This window comes from Lissotriton helveticus, chromosome 6 (genome assembly GCF_964261635.1).
Source record: "Lissotriton helveticus chromosome 6, aLisHel1.1, whole genome shotgun sequence".
Lineage (NCBI taxonomy): Eukaryota > Metazoa > Chordata > Amphibia > Caudata > Salamandridae > Lissotriton > Lissotriton helveticus.
This window is the reverse complement of record NC_136067.1, coordinates 1,913,985,432-1,914,012,778: the sequence shown is the minus strand read 5'-3', so window position 1 is coordinate 1,914,012,778 and position 27,347 is coordinate 1,913,985,432. Positions and strand designations below refer to the sequence as shown.

General features: G+C 42.5%; 1 protein-coding gene across 1 annotated transcript in view; it reads right to left on the bottom strand.

The window, feature by feature from the left end:
• LOC144762933 (xanthine dehydrogenase/oxidase-like) overlaps positions 1 to 27,347 on the bottom strand; it is a 1,098,251-nt gene that overhangs the window by 856,183 nt on the left and 214,721 nt on the right. The window contains exon 12 of the mRNA XM_078648234.1: positions 16,906 to 17,015. Within this exon, the coding sequence (XP_078504360.1) occupies positions 16,906 to 17,015 (110 nt within the window). The remainder of the gene's footprint in view (positions 1 to 16,905; positions 17,016 to 27,347) is intronic.

Here is a 27,347-nt window from a genome sequence, read left to right as displayed (position 1 = left end):
GTTCTGTCCCATGCTACCCCACCGGGTATTTGATTGGCTGTGACTTTTACTGATGATAGTTCTCTTTTCTCGATGTGAGATGACTTGTGAGGCTTTAGGACCAAGTTGATGTTCTGACTTGCTGTGTCCATTGTACTGTATTTTTCTTCAATGAATTTTCCCAAACAAAGAACCATGATGAGCCAAAGCAGGAGGAAAAGTACACCTAACACAATCCAAAATTCAATCCATGGAGAAATCAGATAGGTTTCTTTGAGTTGATGGCAGAGTTCAGTTATTTTGTCTTTGAAAGTTTTTGTTGCTGGTGTTTCTTCATGTTCATTTGGATCATCAGAAAAGTCATCGAAATTGATGAAGTAGCCAGATGCAGTTCTGTCAATTGTTGGAATTGCTTCCGAATTTTCATTTGCTTTTGGATTTTTCTTTGTTTCATTAGCATAGTCTGAGGCTACATCGTTGTAGACTGGTGTTTCTTGACGAACTGTTGCAATTTGGGTTTCAAGAGGCAGAAGTTCCATGGATTTATTGCATAGTCCTTTTTTATTCACTGCAGGTTTATCAAATGTGATTAGTCTCTCAGTTTGAACCTCTTGTTTTGTAGCAAATTTTGGTGTTCTGCTATTTCTTGAAAGTCCACTTGGCCTACTACTTATTATTGGTCACATGATTGTGGTTTTACCAGGTCGATGGATACAACTCGGCTCTCCTTTTTACCAGCAAGGGGCAGTAGTACAACTGATCTTGTTCCCTGACAGCTAAGACAGGTACTGCTTTTCTGTAAGAAGGCCCAAATTCCTTCTTCACCACGATCTTCTCTCTGACCAGATCCCCAATCTTTGGAATCCAAACAGGTCTTGCTGGGACAGGTGGTTTTTCTTCAGTGGCTGTTGGCTGTTGCTTTAACTTTATGTTGCTCAAGTTTCGTCTTGTTTCATTTAAGTCCTGTAAAACAGCCAAACGGTCTTTGATATCAAAGCATTTTTCTTCTACCACTGAAGTGTGACTATCAAGGTCCTGAATGTGCATTCTAGTACCGAACAATAGTTCGTACGGACTGAGACCTTTTAGAGAATTTCTTGGCAGATTATTAAGACTACGTTGGACACTTGTTAAATGTTGGACCCACCCATCACCTGAAACTAATACCCTCGCCGTTATAGATTGCTTTATGTCCCGTTTTTTTCTTTCCACTACCGCATTTCCCTCAGTATGGAATGGACAAGAGTACCGCAATGCAATGCCCATGCTGGTCATGGCCTCCTTATAAGCTCGAGAGCTAAAAGCAGGACCTTGGTCAGAATGTAGCATGCCAATTGCGTATGTGCCGATAAAGACTCGCAAATCTTTTATAACAGTTCTGGCGTCAGCCGAGTGCTGGTGTCTACATTTTAAGTGAATCTAGTCTTAAACATAAATGGGATGCATTTCTTCTACTAGATTTCTGCGTGTAGATAGCCTTATGCTTTCTAAAAGAAGGGTCCTGGCAATATCCCGGTCGGTTCACAACTGCGATCTCTGTTGCAGTTTGGACAGCCCATTGCAAATTTGTTATGTTGTAGGCTCATCCCTGGCCACCAGTATTCTGATTGTAATTCTTTCAGAGATTCCTTGATCTCTCGGTGCCTTAGACCCAATCCCATGTGTGCGCCTGCTATTAAAAAGACTCTCCTGTTTGTGTTTGGAATTACTCTATCCCCCACTCCAGGGATTCGAGCAAAAGGAACGGAGTTTGCATCAATTATGTATGTATAATTGAGTGGATAGTTCACAGGTAATGCTGCACAGTCGCCTTTCAAAGACGCTTTTACCACCAGCATTGTTTCCCCGTCTATGTATTTTTCGGAACGCTTTTTTGTGGCTACGGAAGCCGGTTGAGCTGCTTCCGCTGTGGCTCTGCGAGCCAATGAATTCCCTGCAACGTGAACGCCATCACGTTGATGACTCAGTGTATGTATCACATGAGTCTTTTGTAGTTCTTTCTGCAAAAGAACTACCTGTTCCCAAAGCTTTTTATGCTTTATTGTGGCACCTGTGACATCTTTGTAGTCGTTTTGAACCCAATTCTGCAAGTCATTATTGTAAGACTTGACACAGTAATGCAAATCGCACACTATTAGTGTGGTGAATTCGCGATCGGCATTTTCAAGCACCATCTTTAAAGATCTTATTTCAGCTCGCTGAGTTGAACAGTTTCTGAGTGATTCAGTTTTGGTAATTAATGGTCTGAATTTACCCAAGCGCCAGCAACCTTTAACAATCGCGCACGCTGCGTTGTAGGATTTTTTTCTCTACATCGTAGTGTTGTGCAAATCTGTCCATATAGATTACACATGTGTATTGTACAAGAGGCAGAATTTCGATTGGCAGAGGATATTGTTCTTCATATTTTAGATCTTTTAGTTTTTTCATTTTCGGGTCAAAATAGTACTTCACGTCTTCTGCAGCAAGAGACTTTTCCCATTGTATCCATTTTGGATCTAATGCCACAGCAGTCAAATTGCGTGGACTCGTTAATGCCTCAAGGGCTGATTCTGCTGTTAAAACAGTTATCCTTCTGCCTTGGGCTTGGGCTCTTTCTTTTGCTACAGCAGTTTGAACCGCTATTAGAATTTTTTTCAGTAGAACTGAATTTCATTTCAGCTTCTGTGTACAACTGTGATTTGTAAGCTATTGGTACCGTTTCTCCCTCATTAGAGGTCAGGTACGTGAATCCGCATCTTCCTGGGATGACTCGGATTACAAGGTTGCGTATGTTTTCGCGTGTTTGCAATTTTGTTTTAGCTAACGTCTGTTTGCAATGATCTTACATTTTCTGTGTGTTTCTGAGTCCAATTTATTGGTTTGAAATCAGGTTTTATTAATTCATAGAGAGGTTTAACTCTCTCTTCATAATTTAGAATGTATGTTCTTCCGAAATTCAGGAAACCTAGTATTGATTGTAAGATCGTCAGCGTTTTAGGTGCTTGGAGTACAGCGCACTTCTCTAAGAAGTTGTCAGCTAGGCTTTTGCCTTCACTTGATAATTCATATCCTAAAAACAGGACAGTTAGATGGGCAATTAGTGACTTTTTAAAGTTGAATTTGTAACCTTCAGCTGCGAACCCAAGTATTATGGTGTTCACTCTTTTCAAGTGAGTATCCAGGTCATCATCTGTGAGATAGATGTCATCGACATACGATAATGCTTCATCATCATATATTTGTAGTAACTCTGTTACCCTTGCTGAGAATAATCCTGGGCTATTCTTGAATCCCTGTGGGAGTCGACAGAAGTGTTTTTGCGACCCCATTATTGAGAACGCGGTCAAATACCTGCTCTCAGGTGCTATGTTTTGACAAAAGAATCCATTAGAGATATCTAATGTCGTTTTATATTTTTTGCGCACAATGTTATTCATTAGTGCTGCACTGTGTGAGTTTTGTACTGCAAATGTTTTGCAACAGGAGTTTAGGTGTCTGTAGTCCAAAACTAGACGATATGAATCGTCTGGTTTGGAGACAGGAAACAAAGGATTGTTCATTTGTGAGGTGCATGTTTCAATCACCCCTTGGTATTCAAGTTGATCTAAGATCTCCCTGACTTGCTTTTTAGCTTCTTGTTTAACTGGGTACTGCCTTTGTGCAGTGGGTTGACATTTTAACTGGATTTTGTGAGGAGGAGAGTCCTCATCCCATCCTACATGATTTTTATATAATGCAGGAGCTTGGGCTACTGCCCATTTTCTCGCATATATGGATTTTTTATGAATTGAAATATGATTTGAGAAGGCAGGCATAATCATTTCTTCGCAATGAGGGCACTCCCTGACAAACTCTGGTGGCCAGTCTTTCTCAGCTAAAAGGATGTCATAGCCTTTCGAACGGTTATCCCAAAAGAGACCCCTTACTTTCCTAGTCTTATTTCTTCTATACGCAATGTTATCTCATATATTTTATGAGGTTTGCTAACTCTGGTATCTGCAGTTTCCACCTTAATGTATTCATTCGTGTCCACTGTCTCCAGAAGATTCATCAGGATCTTGCGAGCTATGGTCACTTCTGCTGCGCTGTCTAGCATTGTCTGGGCCCACTCTCCGTTTTTCAGTTGTGTCCTCAGTATCCTCGGCATGTTTAATTATTTTAATACTGGCTACCTTCTTTCTTGGAAATTGTAACTTTTTACTTTGATGAGCAGGTTCATTGTCTTTGGACTTGACGTGCTCTTCCCTTTGTTCTGACCGTCCTCTTCTTTCCGATTTCTGCGAGGAAGTCTGAAAAGATCGAGAGGGACGTGTATCAATATCTTGATATCTGTCAGGTTTTCTCAATTTATCCCTATCTCTAAGGTTGTATCTTTTCTCAGAGGGCTCCCTCTGGGGAGACTTGTTTCCTCGGTCTGGAGATCTTTCTCTCGGTTGAGGAGACCTTCCTCTGGACTGGAATTCTTTTTCTTTGGGAGTGGATTGTTTATTTCCATCCCAACTCTTTTTAGGAGTGTTTAGATTATTTTTAATAAATGTTTTTTCAGGATTTTCAAGTAGTTTGGGTTTTACTGGTTTCCCGCCCAAACTATCTCTACCTAGTTCTTCATAGGATTTTTCTATGATTCTGGCAAGTTCAAATGGTTGGTCTGCTATACCTGTTTCTTTCAATCTCTGGCGGATCGCCACAGGTGCTTCTTCTCCTTTTATGTTGGCTAATAATATAGCCGAGACCTGCTTGAAGTCTTTCAGTAATTTCATACCCAGAGTTAAAGCAGGTTCTGGACCGTATTCATTTTGAATCTGTCCTAGTACGTCTGGTATAACCACCATGGACGGAACACCATGTGTTTTTGTGTAAATTGAAGCAAAGACTGTGCCCCAAGTGTCACAGTCCTCCACATGTGGTGCGATCCCCATTGGAAGACAGATAGTCAGAATTCTGTGTTTCTCAGTAGGTGTAGTATCAGGAAATACTGCCTATATTTGAGTGATTTTCCGAGCTAACCAGAATGGAATTTGTTCCCGTTTTGTAGGCACTTTGCCAATGGCTGATTGTATATTTTGTGGTGTGATTTTATTTGTGTTCCCCTGGTGAGGGGTGGTCTCTGGAATTTGTATTGCCGGTTGGACTGTTGAAGTCCTCATGACATATTGGACCAATTGTCTGTGTATTTTAATTAGTATTTTTAGCTGAGCTAAAAGTTCCCGGTCTGATATTTTATCAATGTCAGGATGTGGTGTGTAGCTGGCTAGAACCGGCCACATGGCTCCTGGTCTACCTAGTGGACCGAGCCTGGTGATGTGATTTTTATGTTTTAGGGCGCCTTTAAACCAGAGCAGGTGCTCTTGGTAATTTAGTGGGATTTCAACCTCCTCGAAAGGAGTGTATTCATCCGGAGGTTCCTCTATTTTGTAATAGTGGAATTCTTTTGTTACAGTGTTTGCTGCTGGAAAGTTTATCCATAAATAGAATACCTCTGTCTGCCGATATTCATGGGCCTCTACCACGAATATGACTGTACCTCCTCGTGATGTCAGTCCATTTTCTATAAGTTTAATAGTTATAGTTTTTCTTACATTTACTGGAATGATTATAGCATTCAGGTCATTTTCTTGGAGATTTGTGTCATCCGCTAGGAGTTGAGCTGCTATTCTAGCTGCCTCCCTTTCGTCTTCACTTTCTACCATTTTTACTGACAGAAAGTTTTTTGTTGCAGCACAATATTTTGGAACACTGTATCCTTCAACGTTGACTAAACCAAAAACTATACATAGGAATCTCTTCCTACAAAGTTCCGGTGGATTTTAACCTTTTACCCACTCCAGACGTCTTTTGGAGTATTTACGGGAAAAAGGGGTCTGTGTGAAAAAGCACGACTAGTTACTCTAGTGTCTTGCGTTAGATTATCGCCTTACCAAACGTTGGGCGCCATGTAGTGTAGTTCCTATATTCCCAATAGGCTCTGCGCATTGGAATAATATATTCAGCAGTGTAGACGTAGGACTGAGGTCGACTAGGTCTCTACTGACTATATTAGACTTAATTAGTTTTGCCAGCTAGCTCAGAGGCCACTAGAAACTTTCTCGAATAAACAAGGAGGAGTTTAACTTCCCTGGATAGACAAGAAGGGATTAGCTTCTGACAACCATAAAACATTACAACTTTGCTCCCTCAGAATAAGAGTGTATTTCTAGAGTCGTGTGAAAACAATAGACAGCTATTTTACTCGGTCAATCGTGCATACTTAGTTTCACCAGAGTGCAGAGAATAGAGAGACGGGCGTTTTCAATAAAAGGTGTTATTTATTGAGCAGTCTTCTTTCTCATGCAAGAGAAATGAATTGCCACGATTGCAATACTTAACATGAAGTAAAGTGCGTACAGTAAAAGGAGTATTATAAAATAATACTGTAAAAGCATTGATATGGTTTCTTAGCCATATGATACTTTAAAATAGATAAAATATATACATACATAAATACATTGACTAACGTACTCAACTGGTGCTTTTAAATACGCCTAACCCGGTGTACCTGACCTAAGCCTAATACGTGGGAAGGAGTAAGTAAGTAGCAGTTTAAGTTAAGTTGGTTTTGCCAAGAATCTGAATCAAGAATTCTCTTTAAGGGTTTAGTCAGCTCCGTACCTGGGTAATAGAAAGCAGGAGGTCTGGTATCTCTCTCTCAGGACTCGATATCCCAGCAACCCGCAAGGGCGGCTGGAAACACCGGAGCTGGATTTCTCGGCTGGAGAAAAGACAGCGTCTCTCTCAGTGCGTCAAAAGAGAGGGGCGGCGTCCGTGGGCTCTCACATCAGCCGGGCTCTCGGGCAAGTAGATAGCCGCTCTGCTCTAAACCACTGTGTGTTTGCTTAAGGCAACGTTGGTATATTTATACCTGAAAGGTGCCGGGTTTGACTTAAGGTTGGACATAAGACGTCAATAAAGATGTCACTAAGAACTGGCTTTCAGTGCTCACAGGAGTTCTTGGACAAATCAAAACAGAAGCATGGGGATTTCCCAGGTTGCTGGAGGTTTGCTTTGTTTAAAGAACGCGTTGTACTCTCTAGGAGTCTGGGAAGTAGCCTTGCTTAATTTGGACTGCATGGGCTACGACTAAATATGGATATGATTCTTATGCCTTTATAAGGATATTATTTATTATAGCCATACAAGGGCATAAATTAGGAATAATGAATTAGGGTCCTAGATAGAAATACAACACATCATTTGAAGAAATCATGTGTGAAACCTTTTTGATTGCAAGACGCTCATGGATGGAATTAAATTCCTTTACATGTCTGGAAGAAATAAAAAAATAAAAAAATGTTGTCCTCATTTCCACCATGGTATAAGAAAGCCATATAGAACAAGCCATAAATCAGCTGTCTCAGTGTTATAACTGGAAGGGATCAAACGTAGTAGGGGGACCAAGCATCCCTCAGCTGTCTCTAGCTTAGTCTCATTCTTGGCTACCATTGGGGAAGCCTACAGCAGGGCCAGGGCCGGGCTACGACCGGATAACTGCTGTGCTCGTGGAGAAACATAGGCACCATAGTAGTGTAATCATTGGACCCGGGGAAAAAAACCAAAATAAAAAAAAAAAAAGATCTTTATTGTGCCCAAACAAGCATGTTCCAAAAAGCTCTTTTACTTTGATTCCCCGGCCTAGCTAGGTCCATTCGTGCCATCTGTAGACTAGATGCCAGCCAGTCTCCGTGGGAAGGAGGTAGGGGGTCCTTCCACCTCCTGCAAATCTCCCTCCTTGCTAAGAGGACCGTATAGAACACTAGGCTTCTAGCTGCATTCTGTGATCCTGTCAGGATCCCAAAAATCACTAAAGGTAGATCAACGATAACTGGGAAGCCCAACAACGCTGTAAGAGTATTACCAATAGCTTCCCAAAATGTAGCAACCCGAGGGCATTCAAAAAACATGTGAGCCTGCAGCCCACACCTTGCACATGCCACTGGATTACCTATGGCAAATTTAGATAGTCTTTGGGGAGAGTAATACGCCCTATGGAGGGTATAGAGGTGGTTCCTGCAAAGCCATGAAGGCTTTACTATACTCTTTAAGAGCTCACATGAGGTGGACCAAAGTTCTTGCACGTCCTGGTCAGTTGTTAAGGCACCCCACAGCTGGACTGATAACTTAAATTCCCCATCCGATTCCTCAAGTCTGGAAGAAATCATAACTCCTGACATTCTGTAAACTAATAAAGGCATGTCTTTATATATCATAAGCATTTTCGATGACTTTTCTAGCATGTAGTAGGGTAAAATTACCTTCAAGGGATTTTACTGATAGTTTTTTATGCTTGTTTGTAAAAATCAATTCAAGACCCAAATAAATGACGGTCTATATTCAAATATGTATAACCTTGTTGTTCATTTAAATTAAATAGTGCTATCTGTCACAATATAATCAAAAACAAAACAAAAAGAGCAGAAAAATGGGTGTGTACAGAAAAATATATTTTTTTATGTATAATTCAACAAGTAGGGTACTGAAAAGTATTTCAACAAAGTTACAAGAAGTCAATGATACAGAGACAAAACAACTTCACTGTAACAGTTGTATGCGCTTTTCTTCTTTGTTGTGAAGGATACAAAGTAATGGAAGAAAAAGCGTTGGTCGACGTTTCAGTCTTTAGAAATTGATTGCCGAGACCATCTTCAGGACTAAACGAAAATATAATGGTTAACCAGTAAAAATAGCATAGAACAGGAATTACTACTAATTCTATCACACATCCAATCTGAAAAGTCTATACATTATTTACACTCATTCAAAGATATATCACCCGAAAAAAGAAAACATATTACAATGCTCTAAAATCTAGCATGTTACCTGATTTTTATGACTTGGAATTTGCAAAAGTGAAATATTGATAACACAATGTAATATAGTGCATCGTCATGTATAATGACATGTATTACATTTATGCATAGTCAATCTATTAAAGGGACTCACATCCACATCTTTAGTTTGTCATGTTATTATTATTAAAAAGGGGGAGAAATAGCAAAATTAAATGATCAGATTTTTCACCTCCCTACATAACAAGTTAAGAAAGCATATTGATACCTTTATGATATGCAGAATGATCGTTATTTATAGCAGTCTGTCAATGGTGATTCCAACAGATGAAAAATTAATTCACAACTGATCGTAAATCTGTAATACCAAAGATGAAAGACATTTCATAGATATTTACACAATGAAATTCCCAATGTAAATCGGGGACACTCGATTTTGACCTAAATGTGAATAGAGATGGGTGTTTCATTTAAAATTGAAAGGGGCAAATTGCTCACTTGCCGCATATATATAATAATGTTGGGTTTAATCACCTTTAGATAAACGTGAAGCAGTGCTGGGGTATGTGGATCTCACTGTCTTCAAAGGTGAATAGATTTGAGCGTCTGTTGAGTGAAAGAAAATTTGTTTAGATCGGAGCAGCACTTTGTAAGGCAGGGGACCAAATCTCGCCAGTACATTTCTATAGCGTTGTTGGCATGCTTACTTGATGCGTTAAAATGTCATATCTTTAGAGCCCTGACTTATATTGGGTAAAAATTGCAGTTTAATTGGTCATTGTAACGAACTCATTTAAGCAAATAGGCATTACGACTTGAAATGCCATTATTAATGCAATTAAAAGCAAATGATTTAACTGAACAGCTTTAGGGCCAGAGAGTTAATGTATATACAGTGGGATTTTTGGATTTAATATGCCATAATTTCGAACATATTTTAGACGAAACTGGCATAAACCTAGTTAGGCCAACCTAGTCAGTGTGATACGGAATATAAAGCAAATTCACCTTTGTATTATTAGAAGCAGCTCGTCGTATCTACCATTAATGTAGCAGAAGGTCTATGAACCTATTGAAACATAGACAAATATATATCGTTTTAGTAAAAATGTTTGAATTCTATTTGCCACATCTGAATTAAAAGGGGCGACATGGACATACCTCTATTAATCGAGTGCCGCGTTCGTAACCTCCGGTTGCCAAACATTGCATCTGATAATGACTGTGTGCAAATATTTGAGTCAATATTGTATATTAATCGTGCTCATATAGTTTTGATAAAGAAAATGTGCATATTTAGAGTGAACAGCTACATTGAGAACTATGAATTTGATCCGGTGAATGAACTTCTTGTCTCTATGGACATAGAAAGTTTGTACACGAACATTCCCCAACATGAGGTGTTATCAATTCTCACTGAATTATTGGAAAGGAGGCCGAGACTAAATGAGGTCCCTACCGATTTTATTATTGAATGCGTGCAGATTTCCCGTTGCGAAAATTTCTTTCTCTTTGAAAAGAGCTTTTACCAACAACTCAAAGGAGTTGCAATGGGGACAGTCTATGCCCCAGATATTGCAAATATCTACGTTTCTTGTTTCGAAAATCAACATATCTTTCATATATCCAATCCATTTTCGAATAATATTCGGAAATGGCTGAGATATATAGACGATGTCTTCATCGTCTGGCATGGAACAGAAAACGATTTACAGGCTTTCCATGTCTGGTTGAATGCCAGAAGTCAACATCTACAATTCACTATGGAGCATAACATCAATGAAATGAATTTTCTTGACATTACCATAAAAAACAATGTATCGAATCACCTATACACAACATTGCATACTAAACCCACTTCCAGGAATACCCTATTAAACTACCAGAGTCATCATCCCCAAGCCCTTAAAGACGGGCTACCTTTTGGGCAGTTTCTGCGCTTGCGCAGAAACTGTACCTTTAAGGATGATTATTTTACAGAAGCCAAAAAGCTGAAAGACAAATTGAAAGCTAGCGGGTATCCTGCGAAATTACTGAAAAAGTCCGTGAAGCGGGCATTGTATAATTACCGGGAGGCACTTTTAATGGTTAAAGATCGCCCCAAGAGAGCCAACTTGATATGTGTATCCACTTTTGGAACCCATACCAACGCAATCAAAAAAATTGTACTCAAACAATGGAATCTACTAAAAGGGATACCTGAATTTGTACAAAGACCTATGTTTGCGTTTAAAAGAGAGACTAATCTACAGGATCGACTAGTCCATGCCTATGAAAATAAGATTGAAAAAAATACAGTTGATAATATGAGACAATTATCTCCTGTAATTGGCCATTATAAATGCAATACATGTCTTGCATGTAACACACTGAAACAGTCAAGACTTGTACAATCAATGATGTCAGCCTTAGCCTTAAGTCGTTCTCTAATTGCAATTCCACCAATGTGATATACTGCATAAAATGTCCATGGGATATGCACTATATGGGCAAAACTATCCAGCCAGTGAAAAAACGCATTTTACAGCATCAATCACGCATTAGATGTAGAAAGGAAAATGCCCCCCTTGATGAACACTTTCATCGTTTTGGACACACTCACAGCCAGATGACTTGGTGGGTGATTTATGTCATTAAACCAATGAAGAGACAAAACAATGGGGATATAATTCTAACTATGAGGGAAGGCAAGCTAATCTGTATTGCAGATACTATAGATTGGGGCCTCAACACCGCTTCAGCCTGCCTATAACTATTAATTTTCTATTCATGGTTGTCTAACTGATGATTTGAGGTCTGCATTATACAATTCTATAACCTAGTAAGAAATGTTAACCAGCACACTAGACCTTATTCTGTAGTACTCAAGGACCATTAATACTAATATACAATGTATGTTATGTATCAAAATTCGATTGTTTAATGACACTATTATACTGCAATTTTAATTTTCATAAGTAGTCTGGCTTGCCAACTATAACTGCCATTTCACATCTGAATGACAAATTATTGATTTGACTCGATTTGTTTGAATTATGAATGATAAACAACTGATCTGATTCTACAGTTTTTTTGGTCTTTAGATAGTTGATAATGAAAACTGTGGCGATAAACTTGGGATATAAGCGCAGTTGTGTTGTCCAGAGATAATGTTGAATACTAATCTAAGTCGTTCCAATCTATACATTTATACTACTGTATATATTGAAAATAGGATTTCAGCATTGCTTTTTGAGTTCTTAACTTAATGTTTTTCCCACTGTAAATGGTTGCACATACTTAGGACCATCCTTTGTGTTATTCACTCTAAATATGCAAATTTTCTTTATCAAAACTATTTGAGTGCGATTAATATACAATATTGACCCAAATATTTGCACATGGTCATTATCAGATATGTATCATAAATCGATAATTTACATACACCTTTCACACTATACTCGGTTGAGTAATGGCAGCCACTAATTTGGGCAAACATGGCCCCTTTGTACCGTGTTAGCCTGATATTAAGATACTAATGGTTTTCATAAATAATATAAATGATTAACCTTGTTAGGATTGCCTCATTGATCTAAATATTTCGTATTTAGTTTATGAAATTATATCGTAAGTGCATAAAAATGAATCTATCCAGATGCACACAATACAACAGACTCCGTTTAGTAATGGCTGCCACGTATCGCGGTAAACATGGCCACCGTCAATCACGTTGGTCCTCTTTCGCACTCCAAACCACAATATGAACGAGTTCCTCAGCGACCGCATGCAATTTTTGGCAACAGGAGGTTACGAACACGGCAGTCGATTAATAGAGGTATGTCCATGTCGCCCCTTTTAATTCAGATGTGGCAAATAGAATTCAAACCTGTTTACTAAAACTATATATATTTGTCTATATTTCAATAGGTTCATAGACCTTCTGCTACATTTATGGTTCACACGACGAGCTGCTTCTAATAATACAAAGGTGAATTTGCTTTATATTCCGTATCACACTGACTAGGTGGCCCTAACGAGGTTTATGCCAGTTTCGTCTAAAATATGTTCGAAATTATGGCATATTATATCCGAAAATCCCACTGTATATACATTAACTTTGTGGCCCTAAAGCTGTTCATTTAAATCATTTGCTTTTAATTGCATTAATAATGGTATTTCAAGTCGTAATGCCTATTTGATTAAATAAGCTTTTGCTTAAATGAGTTTGTTAATACGACCGATTAAAATACAATTTTAACCCAATATAAGTCAGGGCTCTAAAGATATGACATTTTAACGCATCAAGTAGGCATGCCAATAACGCTATAGAAATGGACTGGCGAGATTTGGTCGCCTGCCTTACAAAGTGCTGCTCCGATCTAAACGAATGTTCTTTCACTCAACAGACGCTCAAATCTATTCACCTTTGAGGACAGTGAGATCCACATTCCCCAGCACTGCTTCACGTTTATCTAAAGGTGATTAAACCCAACATTATTATACATATGCGGCATGTCAGCAATTTGCCCCTTTCAATTTTAAATGAAACGCCCATCTCTATTCACATTTACGTCAAAATCGAGTGTCCCCGATTTACATTGGGAATTTCATTGTGTAAATACCTATGAAATGTCTTTCATCTTTGGTATCACAGATTTACGATCAGTTGTAAATTCATTTCCATCTGTTGGAATCACCATTGACAGACTGCAATAAATAACGATCATTCTGCATATCATAAAGGTATCAATATGCTTTATTAACTTGTTATGTAGGGAGGTGAAAAATCTGATCATTTAATTTTGCTATTGCTCCCCTTTTTTAATAATAATAACATCACAAACTAAAGATGTGGATGTGAGTCCCTTTCATAGATTGACTATGCATAAATGTGATACATGTCATTATACATGACGATGCACTATATTACATTGTGTTATCAATATTTCACTTTTGCAAATTCCAAAGTCGTAAAAATCAGGTATCATGCTAGATTTTAGAGCATTGTAATATGTTTTCTTTTTTCGGGTGATATATCTTTGAATGAGTGTAAATAATGTATAGACTTTTCAGATTAGATGTGTGATAGAATTAGTAGTAATTCCTGTTCTATGCTATTTTTAGGGCTCAACCAGTATATTTTCGTTTAGTCCTGAAGATGGTTTCGGCAATCAATTTCTAGAGACCGAAATGTCGACCAACGCTTTTTCTTCCATTACTTTGTATCCATCACAACAAAGAAGAAAAGCGCATACAACTGTTACAGTTAAGTTGTTTTGTCTCTGTATCATTGACTTCTTGTAACTTTGTTGAAATACTTTTCAGTACCCTACTTGTTGAATTATACATAAAAATATATTTTTCTGTACACAACCATTTTTTTGCTCTTTTTGTTTCTGTTTTTGATCATATTGTGACAGTTAGCACTATTTAATTTAAATGAACAACAAGGTTATACATATTTGAATATAGACCGTCATTTATTTGGGTCTTGAATTGATTTTTACAAACAAGCATAAAAAACTATTAGTAAAATCCCTTGAAGGTGTTTTTACCATACTACCTCATTTGGCCCGAACCCTTAAGGGTATATTGGGTGGTCCATTTCACTCTATTGCTTTCTAGCATGTGTCGTATTTTCTTCTACTGTAACTGGAAAAAATGATGGACGGAATGCTGAGTAATTCAAGCATTCTACCCCAGTCAAGAGATCTGGGTTAAATCCATTGCTCTCTTGCCCACTATACCACCCCAGTTTGGACCCAGCCATATGCAATTTGGTCTTGACCTGGTGCCTCACGGGATCAGTCCAGACTGAACTGCCAAGCCAGGTCCTCCCTGGACCGCAGACATGCATTCTGGGACCGGTTTCAGGGTATGTCACCCTTCATCAGCCAGGCTAGCTTGAATCCAGTGGCACAGTGAGCAAAAGACCCTTGTGTGGGCATACCCATCCCATTTAAGGCGAAAAATGTAACTGCAACAAATGGTGGATGGAATGCCGAATGATTCAAACATTCTCCCCAGTCAAGAGAGCTGGCTTAAATCCATCATTCTTTTGCCTACTACGCCACACCAGTTTGGACCCAGCCATATGCAAATCAGTCCTGACCCTGTGCCACATAGGAACAGTCCAGACCGAACTGCCAGGCCAGGTCCTTCCTGGACCAGAAACAAGCATCCTAGGACCAGTTTCAGGGTATGTCACCCTTCTTCACCCAGGTTAGCTTGAATCCAGTGGCACAGTGAGCAAGGGACCCACGTCTGGGCATACGCAAATAAATGATGGACGGAATGCTGACAATGCAAACATTCTACCCCAGTCAAAAGATCTGGGTTAAATCCATCGTTCTTTTGTCCAGTACGCCACCCCAGTTTGGAACAGCCATATGCAAATAAGTCTTGACACTGTGCCTCATGGGAACAGTCCAGACCGATCTGCCAAGACAGGTGCTCCCTGGATGGGAAAAAAGCATCCTGGGACCGGTTTCATGGTATGACACCCTTCATCAGCTAGGCTAGCTTGAATCCAGTGGCACAGTGAGCAAGGGACTCACGTCTGGGTGTACCCATCCCACTTAGGGCAAAAAGTGTAACTGTAACAAACGATGGACGGAATGCTGAATGATTCAAACATTTTACCCCAGTCAAGAGAATGATGGATTTAACCCAGATCCTTGTGACTGGCGGTGAATGTTTGCATTGTCCAGCATTCCATCCATCAATTGTTTCTTTCGCATATGTTGCCTTATGTGGGAAGGGTATGCCCAGAAGTGGGTCCCATGCTCACTACACCACGGAATTCAAGCTTGCTTGGCTGATGAAGGGTGAGGCCCTAAAACCGGTCCCAGGATGCTTGTTTCCAGTCCAGGGAGGACCTGACTTGGATGTTCAGGCTGGCCTGTTCCCACAAGGAACAGGGTCAAGACAGAGTTGCATATGGTTGTGTCCAAACTGGGGTGGTGTGGTGAGCAAAAGAATGATGGATTCAACCCAGATCCTTGTGACTGGGGGTGAATCTTTGCATTGTCCAGCATTCCGTCCATCAATTGTTTTTTTTGCATATGTCTCCTAAGTGGGAAGGATATGCCCAGACTTGAGTCCTGTACTCTCTACACCACTGGATTCAAGCTAGCCTGGCTGATGAAGGGTGATGCCCTGAAACCGGTCCCAAGATTCTTGTTTCCGGTCCAGGGAGCACCTGGCTTGGCAGTTCGGGCTGGACTGTTCCCACAAGGAACAGGGTCAAGACTAATTTGCATTTGGCTGGGTCCAAACTGGGGTGGTGTGGTGAGCAAAAGAATGATGGATTCAACCCAGATCCTTGTGACTGGGGGTGATTGTTTGCATTGTCCAGCATTCCGTCCATCAGTTGTTTCTTTTGTATGTGTCGCCCTAAGTGGGAAAGGTATGCCCAGACGTGGGTCCCGTGCTCCCTACACCACTGGATTCAAGCTAGCCTGGCTGATGAAGGGTGATGGCCTGAAACCGATCCCAGGATTCTTGTTTCTGGGCCAGGGAGAACCTGGCTTGGCAGTTCAGGCTGGGCTGTTCCCACAAGGAACAGGATCAAGACTAATTTCCATATGGTTGGGTCCAAACTGGGGTGATGTGGTGAGCAAAATAATGATTGATGTAACCCAGATCCTTGTGACTGGGGGTGAATGTTTTCATTGTACAGCATTCCATCCATCAATTGTTTCTTTTGTGTGATTTCTTCTACAGCACCAGAGCCATATTCCTGGGTGCGTGTTGAACTTCATAAAAAGATAAGATAACATAGGATAACATAACAAGCTAAAATAACATAACTTGAGTTGCCATGCTGGGTTTCCTCAAAACTCTTTGTTAATGGAAAGCTACGTTTGCACATCTGGGAGCAGTAAAACCCTCATGGCAGGTGTGAGATTACATTGGTTTATTTGAGCTCTGTACTTGATCAACAGAGCATTGAATCAAGTCATCAGAATGCTAACCAAGTGGCAAAATGGAAGCAAAGTAATTTTCGTAGTGGACTAGTTCTGTCAATGTGTAGAGAGAATTTAACGAAACTATCGCTTTTCTCAATGAACATTAAAAGTTCAGTTACTACTGCATACTATACATTACATAAGACCATACTGTGTTAATTTAAGATAATCACCTTTTTGGTGTATGGAATTTCCACAGACAGCAATATTTCCTGGGGCTTCAGTATTGTCTTTCTGTAACTGGTAAAAAAGTTTTCATCCATCTTTATAGATCGTTGGCCCTCTACAGAAGAAAGAGAAAAGATTGGTAAGTGATGGCTTGGAATAATGCTGCATGTTCAACAATTTATGGATTGTAGAAATATTTCTCTATCCAACTACTTTTAGTATTTTTACCAGTGTAAACTTCTCAGTCTTTCCATCTCGTTTCAAAAGATGTTAAGTATGCTTTCTTTTGGTTCAATATAATATATCATCCAGGAAAATCAATTCTGCAAATTCAAAGCACCTTACATTCCGATTCTTGTGGTTCGTGGAATTTTCCAAAGTTTTGATGTTTCAAATAAACATTGTGTGGCACTTGGGACTTGTCTGGGGATTTTAGTAAATTGTGTGTGGAAGGATCACTAAATTCCCTGCTAAGGGCTATTCCAGGGAATCCCAATTCCAGAAGTTTACGGGAGCTGTATTTACTGATCTCAGAAGTTGCTCTCAGATGAACAAACTCAACCCTCCCTTTCCAGCTGACACACAATGTATGCCACACAGACACAGGAAATAGCAGTATGTCTAGATGTTTTTTCCATAGATATGAACCACTCAACGCTATACAGCTGGACCGTCCTAAGTTTGCACGTGCTGCCCCAAGGTTACAAGCAGTTTTACCTCAGTAGGTGAACAAGCCCACCAAATTATGTCACAAGAAGAAGATGTGACACTGATGTCTTGGGCATTTTTAAAGGCAGCACAGCACTTTAATAAAGCTTGTTAATGTGGTGCAACTCAATGGCCCTCATTATATTGACTTCATAAACATTCAAACGTGATGTGCAGTTCATACATGGATCCCTGAAGAAGGCGCGTTAACCAACTGAGCTACCCCATCATTGAAGCAAAAATAAAGCGAAATAAGACTTGAGGTATTATGCCAATATAAATAGAACACATATTACAAAAATACATTATCCCTTGTTTTTTTAATATTGTGCTATCAAAACTCAGTGTTCTGTTCTTTATACACTCCCTGAGTCTGAAAGCCTTGGCACTTTGAGGTAGTGCGCTGCAGGTCACTAGTATGTGTGCTCTGAAGTTGTTTTGCCTCCTCTTGCTGCATACATCAATGTTCTGTGCACTGACAGCAATGTTGTCTGGGCTACAAAGCAAGTAAGGTAAATAACCCCACTGTCATGGTAGCCAGTCAACGAGTCACCCTGGATGAGTGGGCTCTTGGGTTTAGGAGTGGGGGGTTGACCTGTAAGGGTCAATACAGTGCAAAGACACAACGCACACTGTGTAATGCACAGACGTTCTTCGCACACTGCATGTGCCTTTTGTATACAACACACTCAGCCCATTGAAAACATGCTCACTCCTCCCCTCCACAAACTAAATCGACTATCTTTAGACTGCACATGTATACAACATCCATTGCATGTATCTTTAATATACAGTGGACTTCTGGGCAGCACAAAACAAAGACACAGCATCAAGCTGCTGATCACAGCCGGGCTCTTTCAATGCACTGGATAGGTGAGTTCGTCCAGCTGCAATTGGAGCCTGTATGTGCACTGCACACAGGCGATCATAGACTGCCCCAAAATGCTCTTTACACCGGTCACGTTGACTCTCTCAAAGATCTACTGTGCCAGAGAGGGGGGTGTGGGCTGGAGGAGAGGAATTGATTGATCAGGCACTGCAGGGGCCGCAGGAGGGTACAGGGCAGAGACAGTGCAAATAAAATTTACAACACACAAAGCAGGAGCACTAGCTCTGACGTGCACAACACGCAGTGTGTAGACACACAGTTGCACACTTCTCAAGCATATCAGAAGCAGCAACAGGCTGAGGTCCACTGAGGCACAAAGCAGGCGGTTGCAGTGCAAGCTTCTGTTGCAAGCCCTGTCACTATCACTGCAGTGCCTCTCTAGGCATAGGAGGGGGCTGCACAGACGATAGCAGCAGACACCGGCAGCCGGTCAGCTCAGCACCATGTGACTCTGGGCAATAGCTCGCTTGATCTTCCCAACGGCCCCCAGCGCCTTGACGCCCTCCGGCTATTGTTCACGCTTTACAAATACTGGATTTACATATACAGTAAATCTGCACTCACACACAGCCGTTCAAGCTGCCCTCATACACAGGAAAGAAAATGTCGATGGTAACCAGGTATAAGCTCAGGCGCACAGCATGTATAAAGGCAAGTAAATAACGTAAGTACAATATGGTGCTACCAAGTAAGAAAGAAAGGTTACGAAACTTTCATACAACCCAGAGTAAAACTTTGGGTATAACAGTTATTAAGGTTTCTCACTGAGCACTCCAAAAGTCAAAATTTGCCGCTGTCGCAATTCAAATCAAAGTCAATATTTCCAATTGTCAGTAAAGTTCATATCTTCCAATCGAAAAGTTCGTATCTTCCAATCAATCTACATGAGGTTGAGATCCAGTAAATTATAGTTTGATAGTAGAAAGACACCGGGGTTGAATGTTCACTCGTAGAGAATGCTTCAAAGTTTCTTTGTCAATCTCTCATCAATTGCAGCAACCAAAACGTGTTTCGTCAGGCATTACTGTCATGCCACAATGACTTCATCAGGGCTGCAACCCAAGAAGAAGTAATAAGAATATTACCATGAAAATATTACATTACCTAATTATTCAGAAATTGGGATGTTAATACACACCCTAGTGGAAGATAGAAGGTATAGTCCCAGGTGTAATTATAATTAAAAAAGAGGATCAAAAAATAAATACGAATAACGTGCACCCCCAGGTGTCAAGCAAAGGGACCTTTGCGCCAGTAAAGTTATTAACAAATGTAGTTGTTAAAGTCTAATTCATATTACCTAATCTGTAGTTACAAGTACCGTAAATCAATATTCTCGTATATACACAGAGCAATCATAAAAGTCGAACTCTGAAACAAGAGGAAATATTGTTTACCGTGATATCAATATGTCACTCAGCTTAACATGACACTTAAGCTTATTCCTAGTAAATACTCACTGACAATCTTTTAAGTAATCTTTACGGTTCCAAGATTCATTAATCCAGTTTTCCTTCACGGGTAGTCCTAACTGTCAATAATATATCCAAAGTCTTTGTCAGTCACTCTCGGAAACAACAATTATTGAAACCATAACTTTAGGTACTGTCTGTAAGTTGTAGTTAAATCAAATGCCTTTAGTACCAACATAACTCACCATTCGAGATAATCATTACGTTCCCAACATCAATCAATCAATCAATTATGCCATTTGTATAGCGCACTACTCACCCGGGAGGGTCTCAAGGCGCTTGGGGGGAGGGGTATGCTACTGCTCGAACAGCCAGGTCTTGAGTTGTTTCCTGAAGGTGAGATGGTCCTGGGTCAGCCGAAGGTGGATGGGGAGGGAGTTCCAAGTCTTGGCAGCCAGGTAAGAGAAGGATCTTCCTCCGGCGGTGGCTCTTTGGATGCGTGGTACGGCTGCGAGGGCGAGGCTGGTGGACCGTAGCTGGCGGGTGGGCGTGTAGAAGGTCAGGCGGTCATTGAGGTACTTGGGGCCCAGGTCGTGGAGAGACTTGTGTGCGTGGGTGAGGAGCTGGAGCGTGATCCTCTTGTCGACGGGGAGCCAGTGCAGGTTCCTCAGGTGGCTGGAGATGTGGCTGCGTCGGGGGACATCCAGGATGAGTCGGGCGGAGGCGTTCTGGATGCGCTGGAGTCTTTTCTGTAGCTTGGCTGTGGTTCCGGCGTAGAGGGCGTTTCCGTAGTCCAGTCGGCTGGTGACGAGTGCCTGGGTGACAGTCTTCCTGGTCTCGGTCGGGATCCAGCGGAAGATCTTGCGAAGCATACGCAGGGTGTTGAAGCACGATGAGGAGACAGCGTTGACTTGTCTGGTCATCGAGAGGGAGGGGTCCAGGATGAAGCCCAGGTTGCGTGCATGGTCGGTTGGCTTGGGTGCGGTGCCCAGGGCTGGGGGCCACCAGGAGTCGTCCCAGGCGGAGGGCGAAGATTCCAGGATGAGGACTTCCGTCTTGTCCGAGTTCAGTTTCAGGCGGCTGTCCTTCATCCACTCGGGGACGTCTTTCATCCCTTCGTGTAGGCAGGTTCTGGCGGTGTCGGGGTCTCTGGTGAGGGAGAGGATCAGCTGGGTGTCGTCGGCGTAAGAGATGATGTTGAGGTTGTGCTGGCGTGCGATGGCTGCGAGAAGTTTCATGTAGATGTTGAAGAGGGTGGGGCTGAGTGAAGATCCTTGCGGGACGCCGCTGATGACTTCGGTGGCCTCGGAGCGAAACGGGGGGAGGCGGACTCTTTGTGTTGTTCCGGCGAGGAACGAGATGATCCACTCCAGTGCCTTCTCTTGGATACCGATGTTGCTGAGGCGCTGGACTAGGGTGCGGTGGCAGACCGTGTCGAACGCAGCGGAGAGGTCCAGGAGGATGAGGGCCACTGTTTCCCCCTTGTCGAGCAGGGTCCGGATCTCGTCGGTGGCTACGATGAGGGTGGTCTCGGTGCTGTGGTTGGCTCTGAAGCCGGACTGCGAGGGGTCGAGGGATCCGTTCGTCTCGAGGAAGGCGGTCAGCTGTCTGTTGACGATCTTCTCGATGACTTTAGCAGGAAAAGGGAGGAGCGAGATGGGGCGGAAGTTTTTGAGATCGGTGGGGTCCGCTGTAGGTTTCTTCAGGAGGGCGCTGATCTCGGCGTGCTTCCAGCTCTCCGGGAAGGTGGCGGTGTTGAAGGAGGCGTTGATGATGTTCCGGAGTTGGGGTGCGATGGTGGAGTCGGCCTTGTTGAAGACATGGTGTGGGCAGGGGTCGGTCGGTGATCCGGAGTGGATGGTGTAACATAGACAGTATGTCCTCCATTACCCAGTGTGGGCAGTGAGTTTATAATTATATATTTCCTGTTCCTTCATACACGAGTACGTGTTACACTGTAAGGAAGTAAAAGATCATAAACATAAGGTTGTCTAGAAATCTGATTTGTAACACTATAATATTGTGGTTCTCTCGACGCTGCCCTTACCTATCGCGTATATCTCCGCGCTTTGGTCTCGGTGTAAACCGGCGTCTTAGAAGCGCGCCATGTTGGCTCAGCTTATTTTATCGGTCTAACCCAGTATGGCCGCCATCTTGTAGTGGTAGATAAGTTTATTGTAAAAAACAACTAATAAGTAACAACTAACTCATAATAATATTGATCTCCGTTAATATTGCGGTAAACATTTATCCCAAATTGGAAGCGCGCTATGTTGGCTCAGCTTATTTTATCGGTCTAACCCAGTTTGGCCGTCATCTTGTAGTGGTAGACAAGTTTATCGTAAAAAACAACTAATAGGTAACAACCAACTCATAGTAATTTTGATCCCCTTTTGAATCGTTTTGGCCACCACAAGTGTGGAAGGGTATGCTCAGATGTGAGTCCCTTGCTCACTGCACCATCAGGATTCAAGCAAGCTGGGCCGAAGACGGCTGTAATGCCAGAAACCAGTCCCCGGAAGCTTGTTTCCTTTCCAGTAAAGAATTGGCTTGGTAGTTTGGTCTGCCCTGTTCCCATGATGCACTGGGCCAGGGTCAGACTAATTTGCATGTAGCCAGGTTCGGAACTGGGATGGTGCAGTGAGCTTAAAAACGGTGATGGATCAAGCCCTGATCTTTTGACTGGGTAGTAGTGTTCTGCTTAATTCAGATACTCTGTCCATCACCACCCCCTTTTGAATCGTTTTGGCCACCACAAGTGTGGAAGGGTATGCTCAGATGTGAGTCCCTTGCTCACTGCACCATCAGGATTCAAGCAAGCCGGGCCGAAGACAGCTTTAATGCCAGAAACCGGTCCCCGGAAGCTTGTTTCCTTTCCAGTAAAGAATTGGCTTGGTAGTTTGGTCTGCCCTGTTCCCATGATGCACTGGGCCAGGGTCAGACTAATTTGCATGTAGCCAGGTTCGGAACTGGGATGGTGCAGTTAGCTTAAAAACGGTGATGGATCAAGCCCTGATCTTTTGACTGGGTAGGAGTGTTCTGCTTAATTCAGATACTCTGTCCATCACCACCCCCTTTTGAATCGTTTTGGCCACCACAAGTGTGGAAGGGTATGCTCAGATGTGAGTCACTTGCTCACTGCACCATCAGGATTCAAGCAAGCCGGGCCGAAGACGGCTGTAATGCCAGAAACCGGTCCCCGGAAGCTTGTTTCCTTTCCAGTAAAGAATTGGCTTGGTAGTTTGGTCTGCCCTGTTCCCATGATGCACTGGGCCAGGGTCAGACTAATTTGCATGTAGCCAGGTTCTGAACTGGGATGGTGCAGTGAGCTTAAAAACGGTGATGGATCAAGCCCTGATCTTTTGACTGGGTAGGAGTGTTCTGCTTAATTCAGATACTCTGTCCATCACCACCCCCTTTTGAATCGTCTAAGTGTCATGTTAAGCTGAGTGACATATTGATATCACTGTAAACGATATTTCCTCTTGTTTCAGAGTTTGACTTTTATGATTGCTCTGTGTATATACGAGAATATTGATTTACGGTACTTGTAACTACAGATTAGGTAATATGAATTAGACTTTAACAACTACATTTGTAAATAACTTTACTGGCGCAAAGGTCCCTTTGCTTGACACCTGGGGGTGCACGTTATTCGTATTTTTTTTGTATCCTCTTTTTTAATTATAATTACACCTGGGACTATACCTTCTATCTTCCACTAGGGTGTGTATTACCATCCCAATTTCTGAATAATTAGGTAATGTAATATTTTCATGGTAATATTCCTATTACTTCTTCTTGGGTTGCAGCCCTGATGAAGTCATTGTGGCATGACAGTAAGGCCTGACGAAACACGTGTTGGTTGCTGCAATTGATGAGAGATTGACAAATAAACTTTGAAGCATTCTCTACGAGTGAACATTCAACCCCGGTGTCTTTCTACTATCAAACTATAATTTACTGGATCTCAACCTCATGTAGATCGATTGGAAGATATGAACTTTTCGATTGGAAGATATGAACTTTACTGACAATTGGAAATATTGACTTTGATTTGAATTGCGACAGCGGAAAATTTTGACTTTTGGAGTGCTCAGTGAGAAACCTTAATGACTCATACACAGTAAAGCTGCCCTCACACACGGTAAAGCAGCCCTCATACACAGTAAAGCAGCCCTCACACCCGGTAAAGCTGCCATCACACACAGTTGTGCAAGCTGTCTTCTCACACAGTAAAGCTGCCCTCACACACAACTGTGCAAGCTGCTCTCAGATACGGTTAAGCTGTCTTCTCACACAGTAATGTCTTTCCCAGGGCCCCCAGAATCCTTAAGATAACACTGGTCCATAATGCTGTACACCTGTCAGTTCTCATAACTCCTTGGAGCCTCTGATCTCTCCCAGCGCGAAGCCCATGTCAAAATCAAGATCATGGTATAAAGATGGAGCTGGCGACTGTCCCAGTCAGACAGGACTAAGAGAAGAGGACGGCATGCTACAGAGTTTGGGTGAAAACCTTTCCTTTCCAACCTTCCAATCTTGAATCAGGAGTTGACTTGGTTAGAACACCACAGAATTCATTTCCTTGTCCTACTAGAGTAGTGAACACAAACATAGGGGCCTATTAGGATTGCGGTGAATTCGCATCCTCCGGGCCGGCGGAAGCCACCGCCGGGCCAGAGGATGCGGATTCACAGCTGCGGACCTCCAAAACACCACCAGCCACATTAGGATGGCGGTGTTATCAGCAGCGGACGGCAAGTCCGTCCGCCGCTGATCCGCGGGATGTTTTCTGCAATTTGGTGGCGGTGTCTGCAAGACACCGCCAGCCAAATTATGATGGGTGAGGAAACGTGCTTTTCCGCGGCGGATTCTCTGCCGTGGAAAAGCATGTGTAGCTTTGCTTCTGGGGGCCTGTTGCGGGCCCCCAGGGTGTTGGGGGTGCACATGGGGGGTACCTACGGTACCCGCCTGCATATGCATGCACAAAGCGGCAGGCCCCGCGCGGTACCTGCCGCTTTGTGCATGCAAATGCACTGCATGCAGTTTTAACATTGCGGCGAGTGCTGCTTCAAGCAGCACCCGCCGCAATGTTAAACATACAGGATGTGACCGCCAGGGTGGCGGTCACATCCTAATTTGCACGGAGGGACCGCCGCTGCCCCTGCGGACGGTCCCTCCACCTCTGGGGAGGCGGACGGACGCAGGTCCGTCCGCCATTCTAATCGGCCCTATAGTTAGGACAACCGTAGTGTCAGCCAAAATAAGGAAATTTGTAGGTGTGAGCGTCCTTATTGTGCCCAATCTGCCACATTTACCTATGTGAGCCTTCCTGCCCGGTCCCAAAGGCATCCCAGTCACCGACACTGGCAACATCAGCACTACTTGCACTGCCCTCGGGATGCACTAAGGGGCATGTGATCTTTTCGACCCCAATCTCCTAAACTAAAGCACACCCCACTTCCAGTTCAATGCTGCTAAAATGGAGTGTGGAAGCCCTGGGGGTTCTGTTGTAATGGTAAGTATTATGGAGACCCACTGATATGGTAATGCCATGTCTGTTTGATGAGTCTAGTCAAGGGAACATGAAGATTTTTCTGAGCCTCCAAGTATGCCAGCCTTGGATCACAGGTATTAATGGGCCAGATGTACAACGCGCAAAATAGCGCTTTGCAAATTGCGAGTCTTTTGCGACTCGCAATTATTAGTGAAGAACTAATAAACATGTACAACAGTGTTATTACACTTTTGCGATTCTCAATGGGGTCGCAAATTGAGAGGCTCATGAATATTAATGAGCCTCTTGCAATTTGTGAACCCATTGGGAATGGTAGGCCCTCCCAGGTATCCTCCATGTCTGGGACTGCTTTGAAATTAAGCAGTTTTTTTTAAATGCAGCCTGTTTTTCTTAAAGGAATGCAATTAAAAATATTAATGAAACCTCTTTTATTTCATTTTTTGAGGGCAGGCACAGCTTTATATTAGGCTCAATTTTAACAACTAGCACCATTCCCAGATAATGTGCATGAAGTTGCCCTCATGCCCACATCTCCTCATGCACCACGGGTTGATCCTGTAACCCATGCGCACTAGTGCAGGCCCAGTGAGGTAAATTCTGTGAAGAATTTTCAATTGTACCAACTCGAGTCTGGAGGAAATAGCTATCGCTTTGCAGGCCTCCATCCATTCATAGTCCTCCAGTTCCGCTACATCCTGTGCCCACCTAGCCCTGAGTGGCACAAGAGGATCTGACATGTTATTAATTAATTTTTATACGTCAAGGATATAGCTTTCTGGGGCATGTATTCGTCCAATACCCTGTCCTCTAGTGGAGAAGACACTGGGAGGGATTCCCCCTTGGGACCGCCCTCTGCAAGGCGTGTTGTAGCTGCAGATACCGGAAGCGCTCAGTGTCAGACATCTTGTATTCAGTCTGAAGCTGTGTAAAGGGGACCACACTGCCCGTCCTCCATAGATCACCAACCTTGGAGATGGCTATTGTGTCCCACTGATCACAACCTTTTGTCTTCCGCAAGTTACCAAACTTATCTGCGTCCCAGAGTGGGGTGGCCCGTGTGGTTTGTCCCTCTCAACCTAGGGCCTGATTCACAGAACTAACTTAAGACAAAATCTTAAACTTATTACCATTTTGGTATTCACAGAAAGAACTTACTCATTTTGGTATTCACAGAAGGCACTTACTCATTTTGCTATTCACAGAATGCACTGGTAGTAAGTTTAGGATTTTGCCCTAAGTTAGTTCTGTGATTCGGGCCCATTGACTCTTTGTAGCTTAACTTCATATTTGCACCGTGTGAGCAGTGGGGCCTGTCAAGTGTAGCTTAGTGGGCTTGGTGTATAGTACTCTCGTCAAATACCCTCCAGGGAACAGCCACCTGTCCCTCTGATCCCCTGGATCCCCTTGGGGCCTATAAATACATTGATTAATAGCGGCTAATTGCACGGCCTAATAATACCTCTTGATATCAGTGAGACCCACCCCACCATCATACCATCCCCTTGTAAGCTCCTGGAGGGATATTCAGGGTGGTTTACCGTCTCATAGGAGTTCTCTCTGGGAGCTTTCTATAGCTTTAAAATACTCAGAACCAACTGGGCTTGGGGTGTTGTGCAGGACATAAAGGAAGCGAGGTAAAGGCTTCATTTTAAAAAGTGCAGCGGGCCCCAGCAGGGACAGCAGGAGTGTTTTCCAGTGTCTAATATCAATTCTAAGCCTCTGCAATGGGGGCAAGAGGTTCTGCTCATAGAACCTTGCTGGGTCCTTGGAGATATAAATTCCCAGGTAAGTGAATCCCTCTACCGCCTCAATAATAGAGCAGCCCCTGGGTTGGGGAGGGGTACTTGGCCACTGAGAAGGTAAATGACTGACTTTCACCAGTTAATACAATAACCTGTTGAGAGAGGGTCCGGGTGA